General features: G+C 63.1%; 1 protein-coding gene across 2 annotated transcripts; it reads right to left on the reverse strand.

Moving 5' to 3' along the window:
- Positions 1 to 8,751: 8,751 nt before the first annotated feature.
- Positions 8,752 to 17,223, reverse strand: ENDOU (endonuclease, poly(U) specific). 2 transcript variants are annotated; one of them, XM_075445744.1, is made up of 10 exons: positions 17,166 to 17,223; positions 12,514 to 12,648; positions 12,294 to 12,329; positions 11,566 to 11,571; positions 11,302 to 11,473; positions 10,967 to 11,166; positions 10,573 to 10,686; positions 10,386 to 10,492; positions 9,837 to 9,979; positions 8,752 to 9,041 (listed from the first exon to the last, which is right to left on the reverse strand). In XM_075445744.1, exons 1-10 carry the CDS (start codon positions 17,221 to 17,223, stop codon positions 8,927 to 8,929), a joined length of 1,086 nt encoding a protein of 361 aa, XP_075301859.1. In that variant the 3' UTR covers positions 8,752 to 8,926. The 2 variants fall into 2 exon arrangements, with proteins under 2 accessions (XP_075301859.1, XP_075301858.1); XM_075445743.1 differs by lacking the exon at positions 11,566 to 11,571.
- Between the last annotated feature and the right edge of the window lie 20 nt (positions 17,224 to 17,243).

Raw genomic sequence — 17,243 nt, forward strand, 5'->3', positions numbered from 1 at the left:
GTCTTCCCTCGGCTGGGCTTGCAGGGACCGGTGGCCAGGGTGAGGGAGGACCATGGAGCCATGGACCATTCAGAGGATGCCACATGCAGCACTTGAACCTCCTTCCCCTCTCCCACCGTCTGCCCTGGTCTGGAAGCCTCTGAGATGGGGAGGAGTGGTGGATACACTGGCAGGCTGTGCTGCCATCCAGCGAGACCTGGTCAGGCTGGAGAGTTGGGCAGAGAGGAACCTGATGAGGTTCAACCAGGGCAAGGGCAGGGTCCTGCACCTGGGGAGGAACAACCCCAGGCACCAGTACAGGCTGGGGTGGACCTGCTGGAGAGCAGCTCTGCGGAGAGGGACCTGGGTGTCCTGGTGGACGACAGGGTGACCATGAGCCAGCAGCGTGCCCTGGGTGCCAAGAAGGCCGATCGGGTCCTGGGGAGCATGAGGAGGAGTGTGGGCAGCAGGGCCAGGGAGGTTCTCCTCCCCCTCTGCTCTGCCCTGGGGAGGCCCCATCTGCAGTGCTGGGTCCAGTGCTGGACTCCCCAGGTCAAGAAAAATGAGGAGCTGCTGGAGAGAGTCCAGCGGAGGGCTACGAGGATGAGGAGGGGACGGGAGCATCTCTCCTACGAGGAGAGGCTGAGGGAGCTGGGCTGGTTCAGCCTGGAGAAGAGAAGGCTGAGAGGGGACCTGAGAAATGCCTCTAAATATCTGCAGGGTGGGGGTCAGGAGGACGGGGCCAGACTCTTCCCAGTGGTGCCCAGTGACAGGACAAGGGGCAACGGGCACAAACTGGAGCAGAGGAAGCTCCAGCTGAACCCGAGGAAGAACTTCTTCCCTCTGAGGGTGACGGAGCCCTGGCCCAGGCTGCCCAGGGAGGTTGTGGAGTCTCCTTCTCTGGAGATATTCCAGCCCCCCTGGCCGCGGTGCTGTGCCCCCTGCTCTGGGTGACCCTGCTTGGGCAGGGGGTTGGGCTGGGTGACCCACAGAGGTCCCTTCCAGCCCCTGCCATGCTGGGATTCTGTGAGATCACATCTGAGGGATGTTCCTGGGGTGTCACCTGGACCTGAGCCCCGGTGCTCCAGCACAGTGGATGGAAAATATCTGGGCCACCAACAGAGCTCATGGGGATGCGGCTGCTCATCCCGGAGCTGTGCCAGCCCCCAGAGCAGAGCACGTCCCTGTCCCACACACGAGGATCTGCGCTCCCGGCAAGGGCTGGCAGCCCGAAACGTCCCCAGATCAGCCTGTGGGGACGGGCAGCCCGGCCGCCGGCGCTGGGATGGGAGCGGGGCTGCCCGGCTCCGTCAGCGCGGGCAGGGACAGGGACAGACCCCTGGAGACCCCCGGAGCCCGCGCCGGCGTCTGGGTGGCACCGGGCGCTTCATCCCGTCCCATCCCCGGCTGAGACGCGGGAGCTGGCAGCCCTCCTGCGCTGGCCAACACACACGCAGGGTCGGTTGGGTTGTTTTTTTTTTTTTAAATATTATAATACAAGTTCAGGAACCTCCCAGCTTAATCCCCACCAGATAAACTAACAGCGGAGAGATTTGGAGTTATTGACGAAGTCTTGCTGCTCAGGCGAGATTAGAGCTCGGCTTAATCTTGTAGAAGGAGGGTTTGGGGACGGTTTAATCAGAATTTGTACAGGAATAATCCCATCTTTAAACTCGTCCCTGGCCCAACCCCTCCCAAGTTGTCATCAGGCAGGAGCCTCTTGGCTGAAGAGGCCTCGGGGGGTGTTTCCAGCCCCGGAGATGCAGGATGAGTCCCAGCGATGCGAGCCAAGGGCAGGCAGGTGCTGACTACCCCTCAAGCACCCACCCATGGCACTGCCACCTCCCCCAGCCCTTCCCGGGGGGGGGAAACTGAGGCACAGACCCCAGCAAACCCTGAGGCTCCCATTCTCGCTCTCCCCACGCGCGGTGACTCCGCTGTGGGTTTCTGCAAAGGGTGAAGCTTGCTGGGTTCAGCCACGTGCCCATGAGATGCCCAAGCTGGTGTCAGCGCTGGAGGTACTGGGAAGCTCAGGGGACACTGGGATATCACCTGGCCAGGAAAGCATGAAGACCCCTCGGGCGATGGGATGGGCGTCAAGAGGTGGGTGGCATCAGGACCAGCTCAGCCCCGAGGGCTAACCCAAAGTGGGGGGCTCACCCTGCCTCCCACAGCCCCCCCGTGCTCCGGATGGGGCCCTGAGCAAGCGGCCGCGTGGAGCTGCTGGAAGGAGATCTCCCGGGCAAGCAGCCCCTCACAAACCCCACCAAACTCACAAATCTAAATCAAATCACCCGAAAACGCGGTTGCAACCAGCATCGAGAGAGCTGGGTACACACTTTTCCCCCCCAAACTCTGTCCCAGGTGCCGTAAGCTGCTCCCTTAACTGCACCGTGCCTCAGTTTCCCCCCCCAGGACTGCCAGGATCGCCAGACCCTTGCGCAGCGCCGGTGCCCGGCGGGGAATCGGCCGCTTTTGTGCCTCTCCGGCTCTTTCAGGGAGCACAAAGACGGGACCCGGCGGCACAGATGGACCCTTTCAGAGGGGAGCGGGCTCCTTTCTCCGTCTGCCGCCGGGCTCTGCCTTCCGTCGCAATCCCCCTTAATTGAATCCGCACTTTCATAGCTCATTACCCCTCTGATGGATTGGATTAGCCCGGGCTGCAGCCCGCCAGCCTCTGCGGGGAACAGTTGGCTGCTCGGCGTCCCCGCGGGGAGCAGCAGAAAGGTGCCGAGGGGGCCCAGCGGGCTCTCGGCCGTTACCCGAAGCTCGGGGGGCAACGGATGCGACCTCGGCTTCCCTCTCCAACGGCCGGACCCCGGCAGCGCTGGCACCCCTGCCCGCTCGCCGTGCCACGGCCGGGGTGGAAGCAGCGCCCGTGACGGGCACGTGGTCCACGCCGCGCTCCCACCCTCTGCGCCGTGGGGTGTCGGAGCCCCCCCGGGTGTCACGTTGTGGTCCTGGTTTTCCCCGTGGGGGGGTAATTATTTGATCCTAGGGAGAGCATCCCTGGGATGGGAGGGATGCGGGGGGGATGGAGGGACCAGCTCCGCGTCGGGGCATCAACAGCCTAACCCCGCGTCTCGGGTGGTTTGTGGTAGCACAAGGGAGAGGGGGGGGGGTCTGCCACCCCAAACGCAGGGCGGGACGCCGGCACGTGCCGATCCCCCCCCCCGCCGCCGCTCGCGTGTCCATATGGGCTAACGGCCGCTGCCGCCGCGGCTCCCAGCGCCGCTCGCTCATTAACCTCTGCTCTGCGGCCGGACCCCCAGCCCAGCTGCCAGCGATGCTCCGTGCCCCCTCCCTGGCTGCTTGGTGGGCTCGGAGCGGGCTCTGGTCCCCCCACCCCTTTCATCATTAGGATGAATCACTGGAAAAACAGGATTTACCGTACCTAAACCCTGGCTGGCCTCCTGCCCTGACCGCGGCAGGACTCGACCCATCTCCGCTGCGTCCCTGGTTGGGCTGGGGGAGAACGGGGACGCTGCGCGGGGGTCCCTTCCAGCCCGTTGCTCACAGACCCCCCCCATGCATGCAAGGGCTGGCTTGTTTTGGGGCATTTTCTCAATTAACTTGTGCTCAGAGCTGGGACAGAAGGTTTCTGAGCCACCTTGGAGTTTCCCATACGCGGGACAACGTCTCCCTGACCGTACAGCTGAGCATCGCGGCGGCGTGCTGAGCCGCGCCGGGGATGGGGCAGAGCGTGGGGCTCACTGGTGGGGGGGCATTTCTGCCCCCCTGAAAGCGCTGAGCCCCGGTGAAGGGAGGTGGCCGCATCCACACTGGGCATTTTGCGGGAGCAGCCCAGCGAGGAGCAGCCCGGCCGGGGAAGTGCATCCAGCTGGAGATCCCATCCTGCCAGCTCAGACGTCTGATGGCAGAGGGTAAAGAAGTGCCCGCGGCGTAAATGGTTTAGCTTATTCCCCTCCACGTCCTCATCCTCTTAGCAAAAGGTAGAGCTGGGCACTCCCGGCAGGCTCTCCTACCAGATGTGGCCAGAGTCCCATCGGGGTAGTTAGTGCCGTATCGTTTACGGGAGCGGATTAGAGAGCCTCCACTTAGAGTCACGGTCCCCAAGGCCTCTCGGATTAGGATATAATGCAGCGGGGCTTTGCCTTACAGGGGCTCAGATGGAGCTGTAACCCTCTTCATCCTCACTTTGCAAAAGCTCTAATGGCCAGGAGCTGGTGGGGGTACCCAGGGCTGCGGTCGTAAAGCCTGGTCCGTGGTGGGATAAATCCCGGAGGGATCTCACCGCCAAGCTCAGCTGCTTCCAAGGGGGACAACAAGGTGAGACCCAGCGGGGTGACAGAACATCCCTGCCGGGGCCCCTGAATTTTCAGCATCCCTCCTTCAACACCCGGGGGGCCGTGCCTGCCTCCCCCCGGGGTGGTTCGCCTTGCCCCGGGGTGGGGGAATGGCTCGGGCACGCACACGCCGGTGGAGATGCTCCTCGGGGTGTCCCACCTGGCTTCCAGCAGCCTCCCTGGAGGAGCCTGGCTCTGCCAGCACTGTGGATGTCTCCCAGCAGCTCGGGCATCACAAGGCGAAGCCTTCCTCCACCTCCCAGTTCCCTGTGCCCAGCATGGCATGGGAAAAAACAGGGAAAACATGGGGAAAAACAGGGAAAACTTGGGAAAAAACCAGGGAAAACCACCCTGCTTTTGGTGGAGGCTCAAAACCTCCCCCGCAGAGCTGTGCCCAGCACCCGGCTGTCCTAATGCTGGTCGAAGTCAGGAGCATCTCCAGTGCAGGGCCAAAGCGACGCTGCCCGGAGCTTTTCCTTCCCAGCTGGCCCAGCTCGAAGCCCGAGCCCTGGCCCTGGTTCGCAGGCAGTCGCTGCACCCACCCCTCCCACGTGCAAGGAGGGGGCACATCTGGCCAGGTGGTTTTGGGGGTAGCAGAGGGGACACCCCAATATTCCCTCCATGCACCCAATGGTCCCCCGAGCCTCCCAGCGAGCTCAGCTGCGGCGAAGGCACCCAGGCAGCCCACGAGCCCCGCGGAGGGAGGGCCAGCAGCCCCCTCCGAAACCCCCCGACACGGCTGCGCTCAGGTGGGGGATGCGACCGTGCAGTGTCATGTGTCCCCCCCCCCCCCCGAGAGCGAGCCTTCTCCCCATCAGCCGCAGAGCTGGGGGGGCCCTGGAGCCCCCCCGAGCTGGCAACAGATGGCTGGAGGCAGCTTGCTGACGCCTGCCCCTCCTCTCCTGCCCTTCCCTTTCTTCTCTGCTCGTTTTGTTCGATTTCCCGGCACTTTGGGGGAGGCCGGAGGGTCCCACCGTGCTGCTCCCCTCGGTCGAAGGGGACCTCTCCGGGGAGCTGGACCCGAGGGCAGAAAGATGCAGAGGGGACGCGCTGGCCCCGGGGAGCTCCTTGGGGCGGAGGGTGACGCGGCGGGGGATGCTGAGGTGTCTCAGCCAGCAGCGGGCAGGGAATGTGGGGTACGGGGAGCCCCGCTGACGGCTGCCTTCCCTTTGCTCTGCCTGCCCTGAGCGGCTGGGTATGAACCTGAAGTCTCCAGGCCTTGGCAGCCTCCTCCAGCCTCAACTGATGCAGGTGGAGGGGGTCCATCAGACCAGCAGATACCCAGAAAAGTGCCCACCTTGGCCCTCCCTGCTCCCCTGCGCCTTGCAGTAACCAGAGGGGTTCCTCTGGACGCAGACGCAGGGCTGAGCAGCACCAGCATCACCTGAGCATCTCCAAGCACTGATCAGTCTCCCCCAGCACTGCGCCCACCACCACGGCAGCAACCGGCGCCACGGTGGGCGACCTTTCCCTGCGGGGTTTTTGTCTCTGTTCACCCAGAAATGGGTGCTGGAAAAGCAGCTTCCAGCCCTGGGCGCGGGGCTGGCAGCGACTGCGGGGCACAGGGGACCTGTGGGCAGGGGTCCTGCTGTGTCTGCGATGCCTGGGGGTACTGAGGTCCTTCTAGACCGAGAAGTTTGGCATCGAGGAGGCTGGCAGCGATGCAGGCAGGCGGGCAGGGATAGGAATGGGCTGAGGGATGCAGAACCAGGAGGAGGAACTGGGTCCTGTGCCAGCGCAGCCCTGCAGCGAGCAGCAACCACCCGCTGCCTCTTGGTATCTCCACCACAAACCTTCAGGACCGGGCTCTAGCAAAGATGGAGGTGCCTGGAGCATCCTCATCCCACAGCCAGGTGGGATGAAGATGCTCCAGGCACATCCATCCTGCCGTGAGAGCATCTACCAGCTGCCACGAGCTGCCTTGGCCAAGGCCCCGAGCTGCCCCACAGCGCTTGAACCCACAGCTTACCCCCCCCCAGGCTCCTGCATCAGCCCCTGCTGTGCCCCGGGTCCCGGGCATGGGAGAGGAGCGATGCTCACGCTGCTGGGAAGAGAGATGATGGCGGGGAGCCGACCTGCACCCATCCCGGGTCCCCCCGAACCGCCTCTTCCCCAGTTTCCCAGTGCATTTCTATAAATCAAGCTCTGGCATGCCTCCCTCCCCCGCGGCGGGGTTTGGGGGGGGTCACCTGTGACCCCTGGCAGATGGTGCGGGGACTCCCACCCCTTCCCCAGGAACTGTTGCAGCCGGCCATCTGTCAGGCAGCTCAAATCTCCCCGGCCCTGCCCGGGAGCTGCCGCTCAGCATCGCTACCCTGGGACCCGGGCTGCTGCCTGCCCTGCCAGCGCAGGGGGTGCAGGCAGGGGAGGGGGTGCAGGCAGGGGAGGGGGTGCAGGCAGGGGAGGGGGCGCAGGGATGAGGAGGGGGCGCAGGGATGAGGAGGGGGTGCAGGGATGAGGAGGGGGCGCAGTGATGAGGAGGGGGTGCAGGGATGAGGAGGGGGCGCAGGGATGAGGAGGGGGCGCAGGGATGAGGAGGGGATGCAGGGATGAGAAGGGGGCGCAGGGATGAGGAGGGGGTGCAGGGATGAGGAGGGGGCGCAGGGATGAGAAGGGGGCGCAGGGATGAGGAGGGGGTGCAGGGATGAGAAGGGGGTACAGGGATGAGGAGGGGGTGCAGGGATGAGGAGGGGGCGCAGGGATGAGAAGGGGGCGCAGGGATGAGGAGGGGGCGCAGGGATGAGGAGGGGGTGCAGGGATGAGAAGGGGGCGCAGGGATGAGGAGGGGGTGCAGGGATGAGGAGGGGGCACAGTGATGAGGAGGGGGCGCAGGGATGAGGAGGGGGACAGGGATGAGAAGGGGGCGCAGGGATGAGGAGGGGGACAGGGATGAGAAGGGGGCGCAGGGATGAGGAGGGGGTGCAGGGATGAGGAGGGGGCGCAGGGATGAGGAGGGGGCGCAGGGATGAGGAGGGGGCGCAGGGATGAGAAGGGGGCGCAGGGATGAGGAGGGGGACAGGGATGAAGGGGGCAGGCAGCTGTCCGGAGCTGGTGGCTCTCCTGCCCGAATCTGGGGGGTCAGAGGGAGAGGGGGCTGAGTATCGGGGGGATCCCAGTGCCTCGGGGGAGCTCTCGGGTAGGGCTGGCGTCACCGGGCAGCGATGGGGCTGGCACAGCTCCTCGTCGCCCCCCGAGCGTGGGGGCATTTCACCGGAGCAGGCTGGGGGTCCGGGAATGGAGTTAGGGTGGGTGTCATGCCGGGGGTCTCAGCGCCAAGCTTGCTGCCCAAGTCGGGGTGGGGGTCTGGATTTGTCCCCCAGGGTTGAGAAAAGCACCTGGAGCCCTGAGCAGCCCCGGCTCTGGGCGCGGGGTTGGGGGTCTCCGGGGACCTGTGGCCCCCGGGGAGGGCACAGCTGGGTGAGGACGGAGGACGCACCTACCGCAGACCCCCATTTCCTCACGAGGGTCCAAAGGGAGAGGCTCCCTCCGGGACAGAGACCCCGGGGCCCAGCAGCTCGGCCGTCTCCTGGGTCCCCAAGCGGGGCAATGCCTCGGGGCAGGACCCCCGAGCCGCTCCTGGGGCTCAGCAGGGAGTGCGGCTGAGCCCGCTGCAGCCGGAGAAGCTGGGCGCAGGGGTGGATAAGGGGAGGCAGGGGACAAGTTCTGGGTGCCACCCTGGAGGGTTAAGTGGCACAGATGGTGGCACTGGCCCCGGCTGGCAGGACCTCGCTTTGCCCGGGCTCCTCACCCCTCCAGCGTCCCACACCAGCAGACCCATGGCAACCAGGGGCTGCTCACTGGAAGCAGTGGAGATAAATGAGGATGAGGGTCCTGTCTGTTAACGTGCCTCAGTCCCGGGGGCTCTCAGCCACCCCCTGTCCCCTGGGACCCCCAAAAGAGCCAGCACCCATCGAGCCAGGCTGTGTTGAGCTGTAAGCATGACCTTGCTGCTTGCTGTGAGACCAGCTGCCTGCAGGGAATGGGGGGGGAGCAGCCCTGCAGCCCCCCAACCCTGGGCTCCTGGAGGTGTTGGGGGGATCATCACCCACTTGGCTCCACGTCCCTCGCTTCCATCAGCCGTAACGGGGAGCTCCGGGGCTGGAGGCTGAGGCAAGAGCAGGGCGTGCAGCCCCTCCTGCTACACCCCAGGGGCTGGATGCAGCCCCGGCAGCACCCGGGGGGGTCCCAGCACCCACCCCGGGCCGGGATCTGCCCCCTCACTGGCACAGAAGCGGTGGGGAGCTGTGACGGGGCGCAGGGCAGGCTGCACGGCCAGCAGCAGCTCCTGCACTGAGGAATTCAACACTTCTCCATCCAGGGTCGGTATTTATTTCGCTCGGGGGTGCTGCTTTCCACCGTGAGTCCCCCCCCTCCACCCTGCTCTCCTCCTGTGACTGGGGAACCCAACGCTCGATGGGACTGGGGGGTGCCAAGGCTGCTGCCTCCAGCCCATCGCTGCCTCCACGCAGGGCACGGGCACCACCGCCCTGCCCAGCCCCCTCCAGTACCCTGCACTGGTCCTGCAGCATCGCCGGCCGCCTCCCAGAGCCAGACCAGTCCTGCCCAGTGCCGCGGGTCCCTGGCGTGGGGCAGCCCAGGGCTGCAAAGCGGGGCTGTGGTCACCCCCCTTCCTCCCAGCCTCAGGGCGAGCTCACGTAGGCGGTGGCGATGTATTTCTTGCCGTTGCCATAGGTGGACTTGGTCCAGGTGTAGGTCTGGATGCTGAGGCTGTAGCCACCCAGGCTCAGGTGACATCTGTGGGGACACAGCCTGTGTCATAGCCCTGCTCCATCCCTGACGCCCTGTAATCCCATCGCCGGGGTGCTCTCAGTGTCCCCACACCAGTTCTGCTCCATCCCTGACCCCCTCACCCCACAATCCCATCCCTAGGGTGCTCTCGGTGTCCCCACACCAGCACTGCTCCATCCCTAAACCCCACAATCCCATCTCCAGGATCCTCTCAGTATCCCCACACCAGTTCTGCTCCATCCCTGACCTCCTCACCCCACAATCCCATCTCCAGGATGTCCTCGGTGTCCCCACACCAGCGCTGCTCCATCCCTGATGCCCTCACCCCACAATCCCATCTCCAGGATGCTCTCGGTGTCCCCACACCAGTTCTGCTCCATCCCTGAGCCCCTCGCCCCACAATCCCATCCCCAGGGTGCTCTTGGTGCCCCCACACCAGCACTGCTCCATCCCTAAACCCCACAATCCCATCTCCAGGATCCTCTCAGTATCCCCACACCAGTTCTGCTCCATCCCTGACCCCCTCACCCCACAATCCCATCCCCAGCGTGCTCTCGGTGTCCCCACACCAGCACTGCTCCATCCCTGACCCCCTCACCCCACAATCCCATCTCCAGGGTGCTCTTGGTGTCCCCACACCAGCACTGCTCCATCCCTGATGCCCTCCCACCCGTGATGCCCCAGAGCTGGGCTCAGGGGCCGACCCGGCTGCTGCCCGGGCTCAGGAGGGCACCGCTGGCCCCACGGCTGGTGGACAGGTGGACAGATGGACGGACAGATGCAGACAGGTACAGTACTTACAGCCTCCCAGGACGCGCGATGAAGCACAACGTGTACAGGCCAAACTCGAACTCGGGGCTGGAGCCGATGAAGGCAGAGCCCACCTCCTTGTAAAAGCCGTCCCAGCTGAACTGCAGCCCCAGCACGTCGGGGTAGGTGTCCCACTGGGGAGAGGGGGTTCGGGGATCAGACCCCCGGCTCCGCTCGGCTCCGGGTGCAGCAGGGCAGGGAATTCAAGCAAAGCCCATCTGCATACGAAGCCGGGCATCCTCACGTCCTCTCCAGGGACAGATCCAGAGCAGCTTTCAGCTGGTCTGAGGGGCGGCCAGACAGAGTCCCCCGATCTCAAATCTCTTGCTTGTGATTTGGGAGCCCCTTTTGCCCGTTGCATCGCCTTTTCTGGACCTTCCCACCCTGCCTCCATCCCAGGGTCCACGCAGGGTGGCAGAGGGGACGTGGTAGGCTGAGCATCTCTGATGCTTCTGCTTTGCCCCATGTGGGACGCGGCCGATTCGGGATGTGGCCGGCTGGTGCAGCGCCGCCGGCCGCAGACCCCACGGGATCACTTACCGGCCCGTCGAAGTTGTGGCTGAAGTAGTTGACGATGCCCTTCTTTTCCAGGAGGTAGAAGCGAATCCAGTTGTGAAATCCAGACACTTTCCCTTTTTTCACCTCCCCTAAACACAAGCGAGACCCTGGGGTGAGCCCCCAGCCCGGCACTGCCCGGCACCCCCCGTCCCACCGGTGCGGGCTCTACCGGAGAAGACGTGCTCGAAGCCACTGGAGTCCTGCTCGCCGTCTCCTCTGGAGTAGAGGCCGAACCACATCTCCTTCAAATCGGCGACGAACTCCTGCTCGGAGCCATAGCGGTCTGCAAGCAAGGGGACGTGGAGAGGTGGGAGCGGCGTCCCGGGATGGGAGCACAGCTGGGGCTTCTCCCCAGCCCTGACCCAGCTCTCTCCCTCAGGAACAATTTAGCTTTGCCCTGCTCAGTTCTCCCACGTCCTGCCAGCTCTGGAGAGCCTGCTGCTGTGCTCCTCCAGTCTGCATCCTACAGGTCATCTCCCACCCAGCTGGGGCTTTCCTTTTGGGTCCCCAAGGTGCAGGGACCCCCATTCCCCCAGGTCAGCCCTGCTCTGCTCCACACTCACTTTTTTTGTGGAGGAAGGCGAAGAGTTTCTTCATGAGCTCGGTTTTCATCACCTCCGTAAGGAAGTTGTCCTGCTCCCTCAGCTCCTCCGCCGTCACCTCCTCCTCCCTGCCCGTCGCCCTCTGGTAGTTGTCCAGCAGTTTGATGAAGCTTGCGTAGGTGGGTTTGGAGAAGAGCTTCTCATTGACGTATTTGTAGAGCCTAGAAGAAAGCAGATCCTGCACTCAGCTGGGAAGCAGAGGTCCCCTCCAAAACCAGCCCTGTACCCTGCCTTGCCGGACGGTCTCTGCCGTGGTGGCCCCTGGCCACCTCCTGAAGATGCTGGTGCACACTCACGGCTGCGGGGAGCGATCCTCCTGGTTGCCCGTCTCGTCGTCGGAGGCCTGGTACTGGGGGTTGATGGTGATGTCGGTTGGCTGGGCTTTGTTGTGGTCCGCCTTGTAAAGCTCCTCTGAGACATGCAGGAGTTCCTCGTCGGTGATGGCGTCTCGACTGCTGGAGAAACCCTCTGCAAGGAGAGGCGGGAGGCTGGCAAGAGCGGGCAGCAGCTCCCAGGGTTGCAGATTAGCTGCCCAGGGAGCAGCGAGGGTGATGCAGCACCCGATGCTGCACGGGTGACACGATCCTGGGATGCCGTAAGAGCTGGGTGCTCAGCATGGAGGGGTGCAGGGGTGGCAAGGGGGTCCCAACCCACACCAACCCCATGCCCCGGGGACAAGAGGGCATGGCCAGGTTGGATGGGGCTCTGAGCAACCTGATCTAGTTGAAGATGTCCCTGCTCACTGCAGGGAGGTTGGGCTAGATGACCTCTGAAGGTCCCTTCCAACCCAAAGCATTCTGTGGTTCTAAGAGCTGGCCACAGGGCTGCAGACACGGGAGCCTTCCATTAACCACTGGGTGGGCTGGGAAGCACCAGTCCCTGTCTCCCAGGCACGACACCGCTCCTTGCAACCCATCTGCTGGCATCAGCCCCCTCTTGATCTCCCATGTGCGGTGACCAGGGGATGCAAACGCCAGCTCGCCCCTGGCTCTGGTCGCCCTGGGCCTGCCTGCTTCACCCGGCTCTGGCCAAGGGAGATAACGAAGCGTTAAACAGGCAGGCGATGCTGGGGCTCTTGCTGCTCCATCTGCTCAGCAACGACACGCCGGGGCTCGGAGCGGCTGGTGACGGGGTGGTGTGGGTGCGGACACGACACCCCGATGCCATCGACCCCCAAAAACCACAGGCAGCAGAGGACCGGGCTGCCCCGAGGCACGTGGGGTGGAACCGGGGTGAAACCGGGCCGGGGGGTTATCAGTCGCCCTTGCTCAGAAGCGGAGCTACTCACCGCGGGTGCGAGGTCCCTCCGCGGCCCATTCTCCACCTGCACGGAGCCAAAAGAAGGAGGTCAGGGTGGTGGAGACGCGGGCTGGGGGCTGCCCAGGACCACACATCAACACAGGTGGACACGTGCTTGCAACCAACCCCTTTGCACCCCACGGCTGGGCTCTGGGAGTCCCAGGGGGAGGGCAGCCCCCCCAAGCCCCCCGTCACCCGGGGATGCTCACCGGGTTGGCAGTGCCGGTAGTAATCCTCGCAGCAGTTGTGGTACCTCTCGCACTCGGCGTCGCAGTGGCACTCGTCCTCCTTGCTGTAGGGCTCCTCGCAGCGTCCGCTGCAGGAGTCAGAGGCCGTGGACAGGTCTTTGGGAGAGAGAAACAACAGCGTGGTCGTCAGGACGGACTGACCACCCTGCTCCATCCAGCCCACAACCTAGGACCAGCCACCCTTCTGCCCATGCTCCCCTCCTGGGAGAGCCCGAAGGACCGAGCTCCTCAAAGAGCCCGAAGGACCAAGCTCCTCAAAGAGCCCGAAGGACCAAGCTCCTGGGAGAGCCCAAAGGACCAAGCTCCTGGGAGAGCTCGAAGGACCAAGCTCCTGGGAGAACCCAAAGGACCAAGCTCCTGGGAGAGCTCGAAGGACCGAGCTCCTGGGAGGGCTCGAAGGACCAAGCTCCTGGGAGAGCCTGAAGGACCAAGCTCCTGGAAGAGCTCGAAGGATCAAGCTCCTGGGAGAGCTCGAAGGACCAAGCTCCTGGGAGAGCCTGAAGGACCAAGCTCCTGGGAGAGCCCAAAGGACCGAGCTCCTGGAAGAGCCCGAAAGACCAAGCTCCTGGGAGAGCCCAAAGGACCAAGCTCCTGGAAGAGCTCGAAGGACCAAGCTCCTGGGAGAGCCCAAAGGACCAAGCTCCTGGGAGAGCTCGAAGGACCAAGCTCCTGGGAGAGCCCAAAGGACCGAGCTCCTCGAAGAGCCCAAAGGACAAAGCTCATCAGAGAGCCCGAAGGACCAAGCTCCTGGACCCTGGAGCTGTCTGGGATCCTTTGTCAGAGTTTCGGGGTGGCTGAATCCTTGGGATGCCCATCTCCATGGGTCACTCCTCTTCGGCTGCGAACGTCCACCACGTCAGGGCCACTTCACACCAGGAAACACGTTCTTGACTCCCCACCATTAATTGCTCCTTCTGATTCACCCTTTTAATGCCAGGCTTAGCAGGAGTGCCCCAGGTCGCACCGTCTCTGGGCCGAAGGAGAAGTGCCACATTCCAGAAACCCTTATTTGCAACCGGACCATCGCTCTTTCTGCAATGCTGGGAAAACTGGGAACTCCTTCCTGAGCTATTTATAGGATAAATGTGTCGTCAAGCATGTGCTTTATTACACAGCTAAAAATAACGCGGCAACTCCAGCTGTGCTTTGACTAGGACAAGCGTCATGTCGCAGATGGACGAGGGACACTTGCCGTCAAGAAAAGAGGGGATGTAAGAGACTCAGATGTTGGGTGTGTACCAAGAGACAGCCCAGAGATCGCGTGCTTAGGGAAGGCGCCTTGTCCTCTGTGCCACCCATCAGCTCCTGACGGGAGGAATGGGACAGCAGACAGCCCGGCCATGGCTTTCTTGTCATCCCTTTGTTGCAGACAGGAAGGTGACCATCTCCAAGGACGTGGTGAGAAGCCATGTCCCGACCAAGATGTCAGCCTGCAAAGCGATCCCTGGAGGAAAGGGTGGTGCTTTCCCTCGCAAGCCTGTCATCATGCTACATCTTAAACACCTCTGATTTGCCTGCCTTGAACTCCAGAAGGTGAAGCATGCCCTCAGGGCAAATCCTGACACAGTAGCGATGACAGTAGTGATGCATGGAGAACTGGGAAGGGCTGCAGAGGGAAGGGGCACCCATGGTTTGGGCGATGAATGAGCAAAGGGTCCTGCACCTGGGAAGGAACAACCCCAGGCACCAGGACAGGCTGGGGCGCACCTGCTGGAGAGCAGCTCTGCGGAGAGGGACTGGGAGTGCTGGGGGACGACAGGGTGACCATGAGCCAGCAGCGTGCCCTGGCTGCCAAGAAGGTCAATGGTCTCCTGGGGTGCCTTAGGAGGAGTGTGGCCAGCAGGTCCAGGGGGGTTCTCCTCCCCCTCTACTCTGCCCTGCTGAGGCCCCATCTGCAGTGCTGTGTCCAGTGCTGGGCTCCCCAGGTCAAGAAAGATGAGGAGCTATTGGAGAGAGCCCAGCACAGGGTTACGAGGATGAGGAGGGGACTGGAGCATCTCTGCTACGAGGAGAGGCTGAAGGAGCTGGGCTTGTTCAGCCTGGAGAAGAGAAGGCTGAGAGGGGACCTTCGAAATGCCTCTAAAGATCTGCAGGGTGGGGGTCAGGAGGATGGGGCCAGACTCTTCCCAGTGGTGCCCAGCGACAGGACAAGGGGCAATGGGCACAAACTGGAGCAGAGGAAGCTCCAGCTGAACCCGAGGAAGAACTTCTTCCCTCTGAGGGTGACGGAGCCCTGGCCCAGGCTGCCCAGGGAGGCTGTGGAGTCTCCTTCTCTGGAGATATTCCAGCCCCGCCTGGCCGCGGTGCTGTGCAGCCTGCTCTGGGTGACCCTGCTTGGGCAGGGGGTTGGGCTGGGGGACCCACAGAGGTCCCTTCCAACCCCTGCCATGCTGGGTTCTATGATGTTGAAGGTGTCCAGACACTCCAGTCTCACCAGTCCACGCAGCAGAACAGCCAGGTCTGATGCGGTTGGCAGCCGAGATCCTTGTCCCCAGGACGGCGTTGCCCTCGCTCCCAAAGCGGCGGTTGGGATGAGCCAGCCTGAGCCACGCATCCAGGCTCCTTTGCCAGCAGCAGTCCCGGAGGAATTGTGCAAGGCAGGAACCATCCACGCACCAGTCACTGCCGAGGCGTTCCCAGTCCCGGGGCACGCCGTGCCAGCGCGTGTCGCAGCAAAGCTCCGATCCCGGGGCGTGCAGTGACTCCGCCGAGGCCAGGAGCCTTGCAGAGTCCTCGGAGGTGTCAGCTCAGCGTCACCCCAAACCCCGCGGGGCTCAGGGTGCCGAGGCTTCTCCCCAGGGCAGGGGACGCGGCTGCGGGAGGGCGTTCGCTCCTCCTCGCCCAGGCATGGACCCAAACAGCTGCGGAGCGGTCGGCCGCTCATGGTGGTCAAGTTTAGAGGGGCTGCTGGAGCTTTTGGGGAGAGCAGGGTTTCTGGGAGAGCTGGCAACGCTGCAGCCACGGGACGGTGGCTGGAGCAGGAGGACACGGCCAGCACTGCTCAGCACAGTGCATCCGCGCTCCGCTACTCAGCCGACACGTGGCTGGGCCAGCCAGGAGATGTTTTCTGGCTGCACAAAGCCAGATAAATATTTCTTCCTCATTTTTAGCCCTTCAGCCAGGTCTATCCCTTTTTGGACAAGAAAAAACTCCTTTTTGTTTCCGCCAAAAAACTTTTGACCGAGCAAACAGGGGCTGTTTCCTGAGCAGCTCCGTTCACCGAGGTGTGGGGAGATGTCCGAGGCATGACGGAGCCCTCCCAGCGGCTCCCAGCTCGGTTTAGCACGTGAACATGAGCTATGGCTCTTCTCAGAGCAGCGTCCCTGAGTCCCTGGCCTGACTCAAGACCTCGCTGTGTCGTGCACACACAGACCAAAGGACAGCCCTGCCTCTAGAAGGGCTCACTTGGAGGACAAATCAACTTGTGACAAAAGAGCTATTGGTGGCTGGAGCTCCCCAAATATTTAGTTACATGCTCCTGGCCGCTGAAACCACGTAAAACCCTGAGTGCAAGTTGTTTCTGAGATAATCAGGCAAAATCTCCCACCACCGTCCTGCCTGGCTGAGGACAAGCGGAGTTATCACACGGTGGAGGAGCCGCAGCTCAGACGGGTCCATTGGGGCGATGCTCTGACAGCTCTGCTCCGAAGCGTGTGCCGAGGACAGGCCACCACACAAACCAGTGAAGCTGCCCAGCTTCCCAGCCAACAGGAAGCCCAGTTCTTCCTCCAAGCAAGAAGAACTCAGCACTTGCGTGAAACAAGACGGGACCGTGGCAAATCCTCCCGCCTTCAAGGCAACCCAGCGGCTGGTTTGTAGCAGAAGAAACTCCTCTTCTGCACCAGCCTTGCAAAACTCCTCACCGTTAATCCCGAGGGGAGTCAGCTGCTTCTGAACCACCAGCTGCAGCCCGCTGGCAGCGTCAGGAGTGACGAAGCTCCCTTCTGCCAAATAGACCACAGTTCACCTTTTGTGCAAGAAGATGGCAACAGAGGCACGTAGTCACATGCCAGGTCCTGCTCCGCCCAGAGCCTGATGCCCACAAGCCACTCCTTGTTGCTGCACCTGCCTTGAAGACCGAGCTCTTCTTGGTCACCTCTCCGAGTCTGTCTCCTCTCCTAACGACCTCAGGGGAGTCGCGAAGGGCAAAACACCCGAGTTCACGGCGCGTTTTCCATTGCGCCCGACTGGCTCCTCCGCTCACCTCCAGTGGGCACGGGGGGACTGAGAATAAGGTACTAGAAAAATATTTCCCTTTGTCCTCCCCCAGTGTGGGAGGGTGGAGGAGCCGGGGGAAGGCGGGCTTGCACAACGAAAGCACTGCAAGATGCATCCAGAAGAAACTGGTGGACGAGGCTAAAGACCAGGGGAAGTCTCAACCCGTCAAAGAGAAGCACAAACCACCTCATCACAAACTGAGTCCCCCAGAGCTCGAGGAAGCCCTCCACCACGAAAACATCCCTCACCCTTTCCCCTGTGAAGCTCTGCCGGATCCTATCTCGCAAGGAACCAGCTGCTCCAGCACCATCTGCTTTCAACCCATCGTTGGCCCCTTCCCATCGGACGCACCGGCTGGTTTAGCCCCTCTGCCAAAGCAAAGCTCCATTACTCACTGCCAGACACGCAGCCCAGGGCCATTCCTGCCCCGACAAGTAGGATCCAGGTCTTCATGGTCCCGTAGACAGCAGGCT

The sequence above is a fragment of the Opisthocomus hoazin genome, chromosome 32, assembly GCF_030867145.1.
Source record: "Opisthocomus hoazin isolate bOpiHoa1 chromosome 32, bOpiHoa1.hap1, whole genome shotgun sequence".
In the NCBI taxonomy this organism is placed as follows: domain Eukaryota; kingdom Metazoa; phylum Chordata; class Aves; order Opisthocomiformes; family Opisthocomidae; genus Opisthocomus; species Opisthocomus hoazin.

Excerpts from the sequence above, each read along its gene's own strand:
- ENDOU (XM_075445744.1), bottom strand. The coding sequence starts at position 17,223 with ATGAAGACCTGGATCCTACTTGTCGGGGCAGGAATGGCCCTGGGCTGC. Across the intron at positions 12,649-17,165 it reads CCTGGGCTGCGTGTCTGGCA|ACCTGTCCACGGCCTCTGAC; the intron begins GTGAGTAATGGA and ends TCTCTCCCAAAG. Across the intron at positions 12,330-12,513 it reads CTACCGGCACTGCCAACCCG|GTGGAGAATGGGCCGCGGAG; the intron begins GTGAGCATCCCC and ends GGCTCCGTGCAG.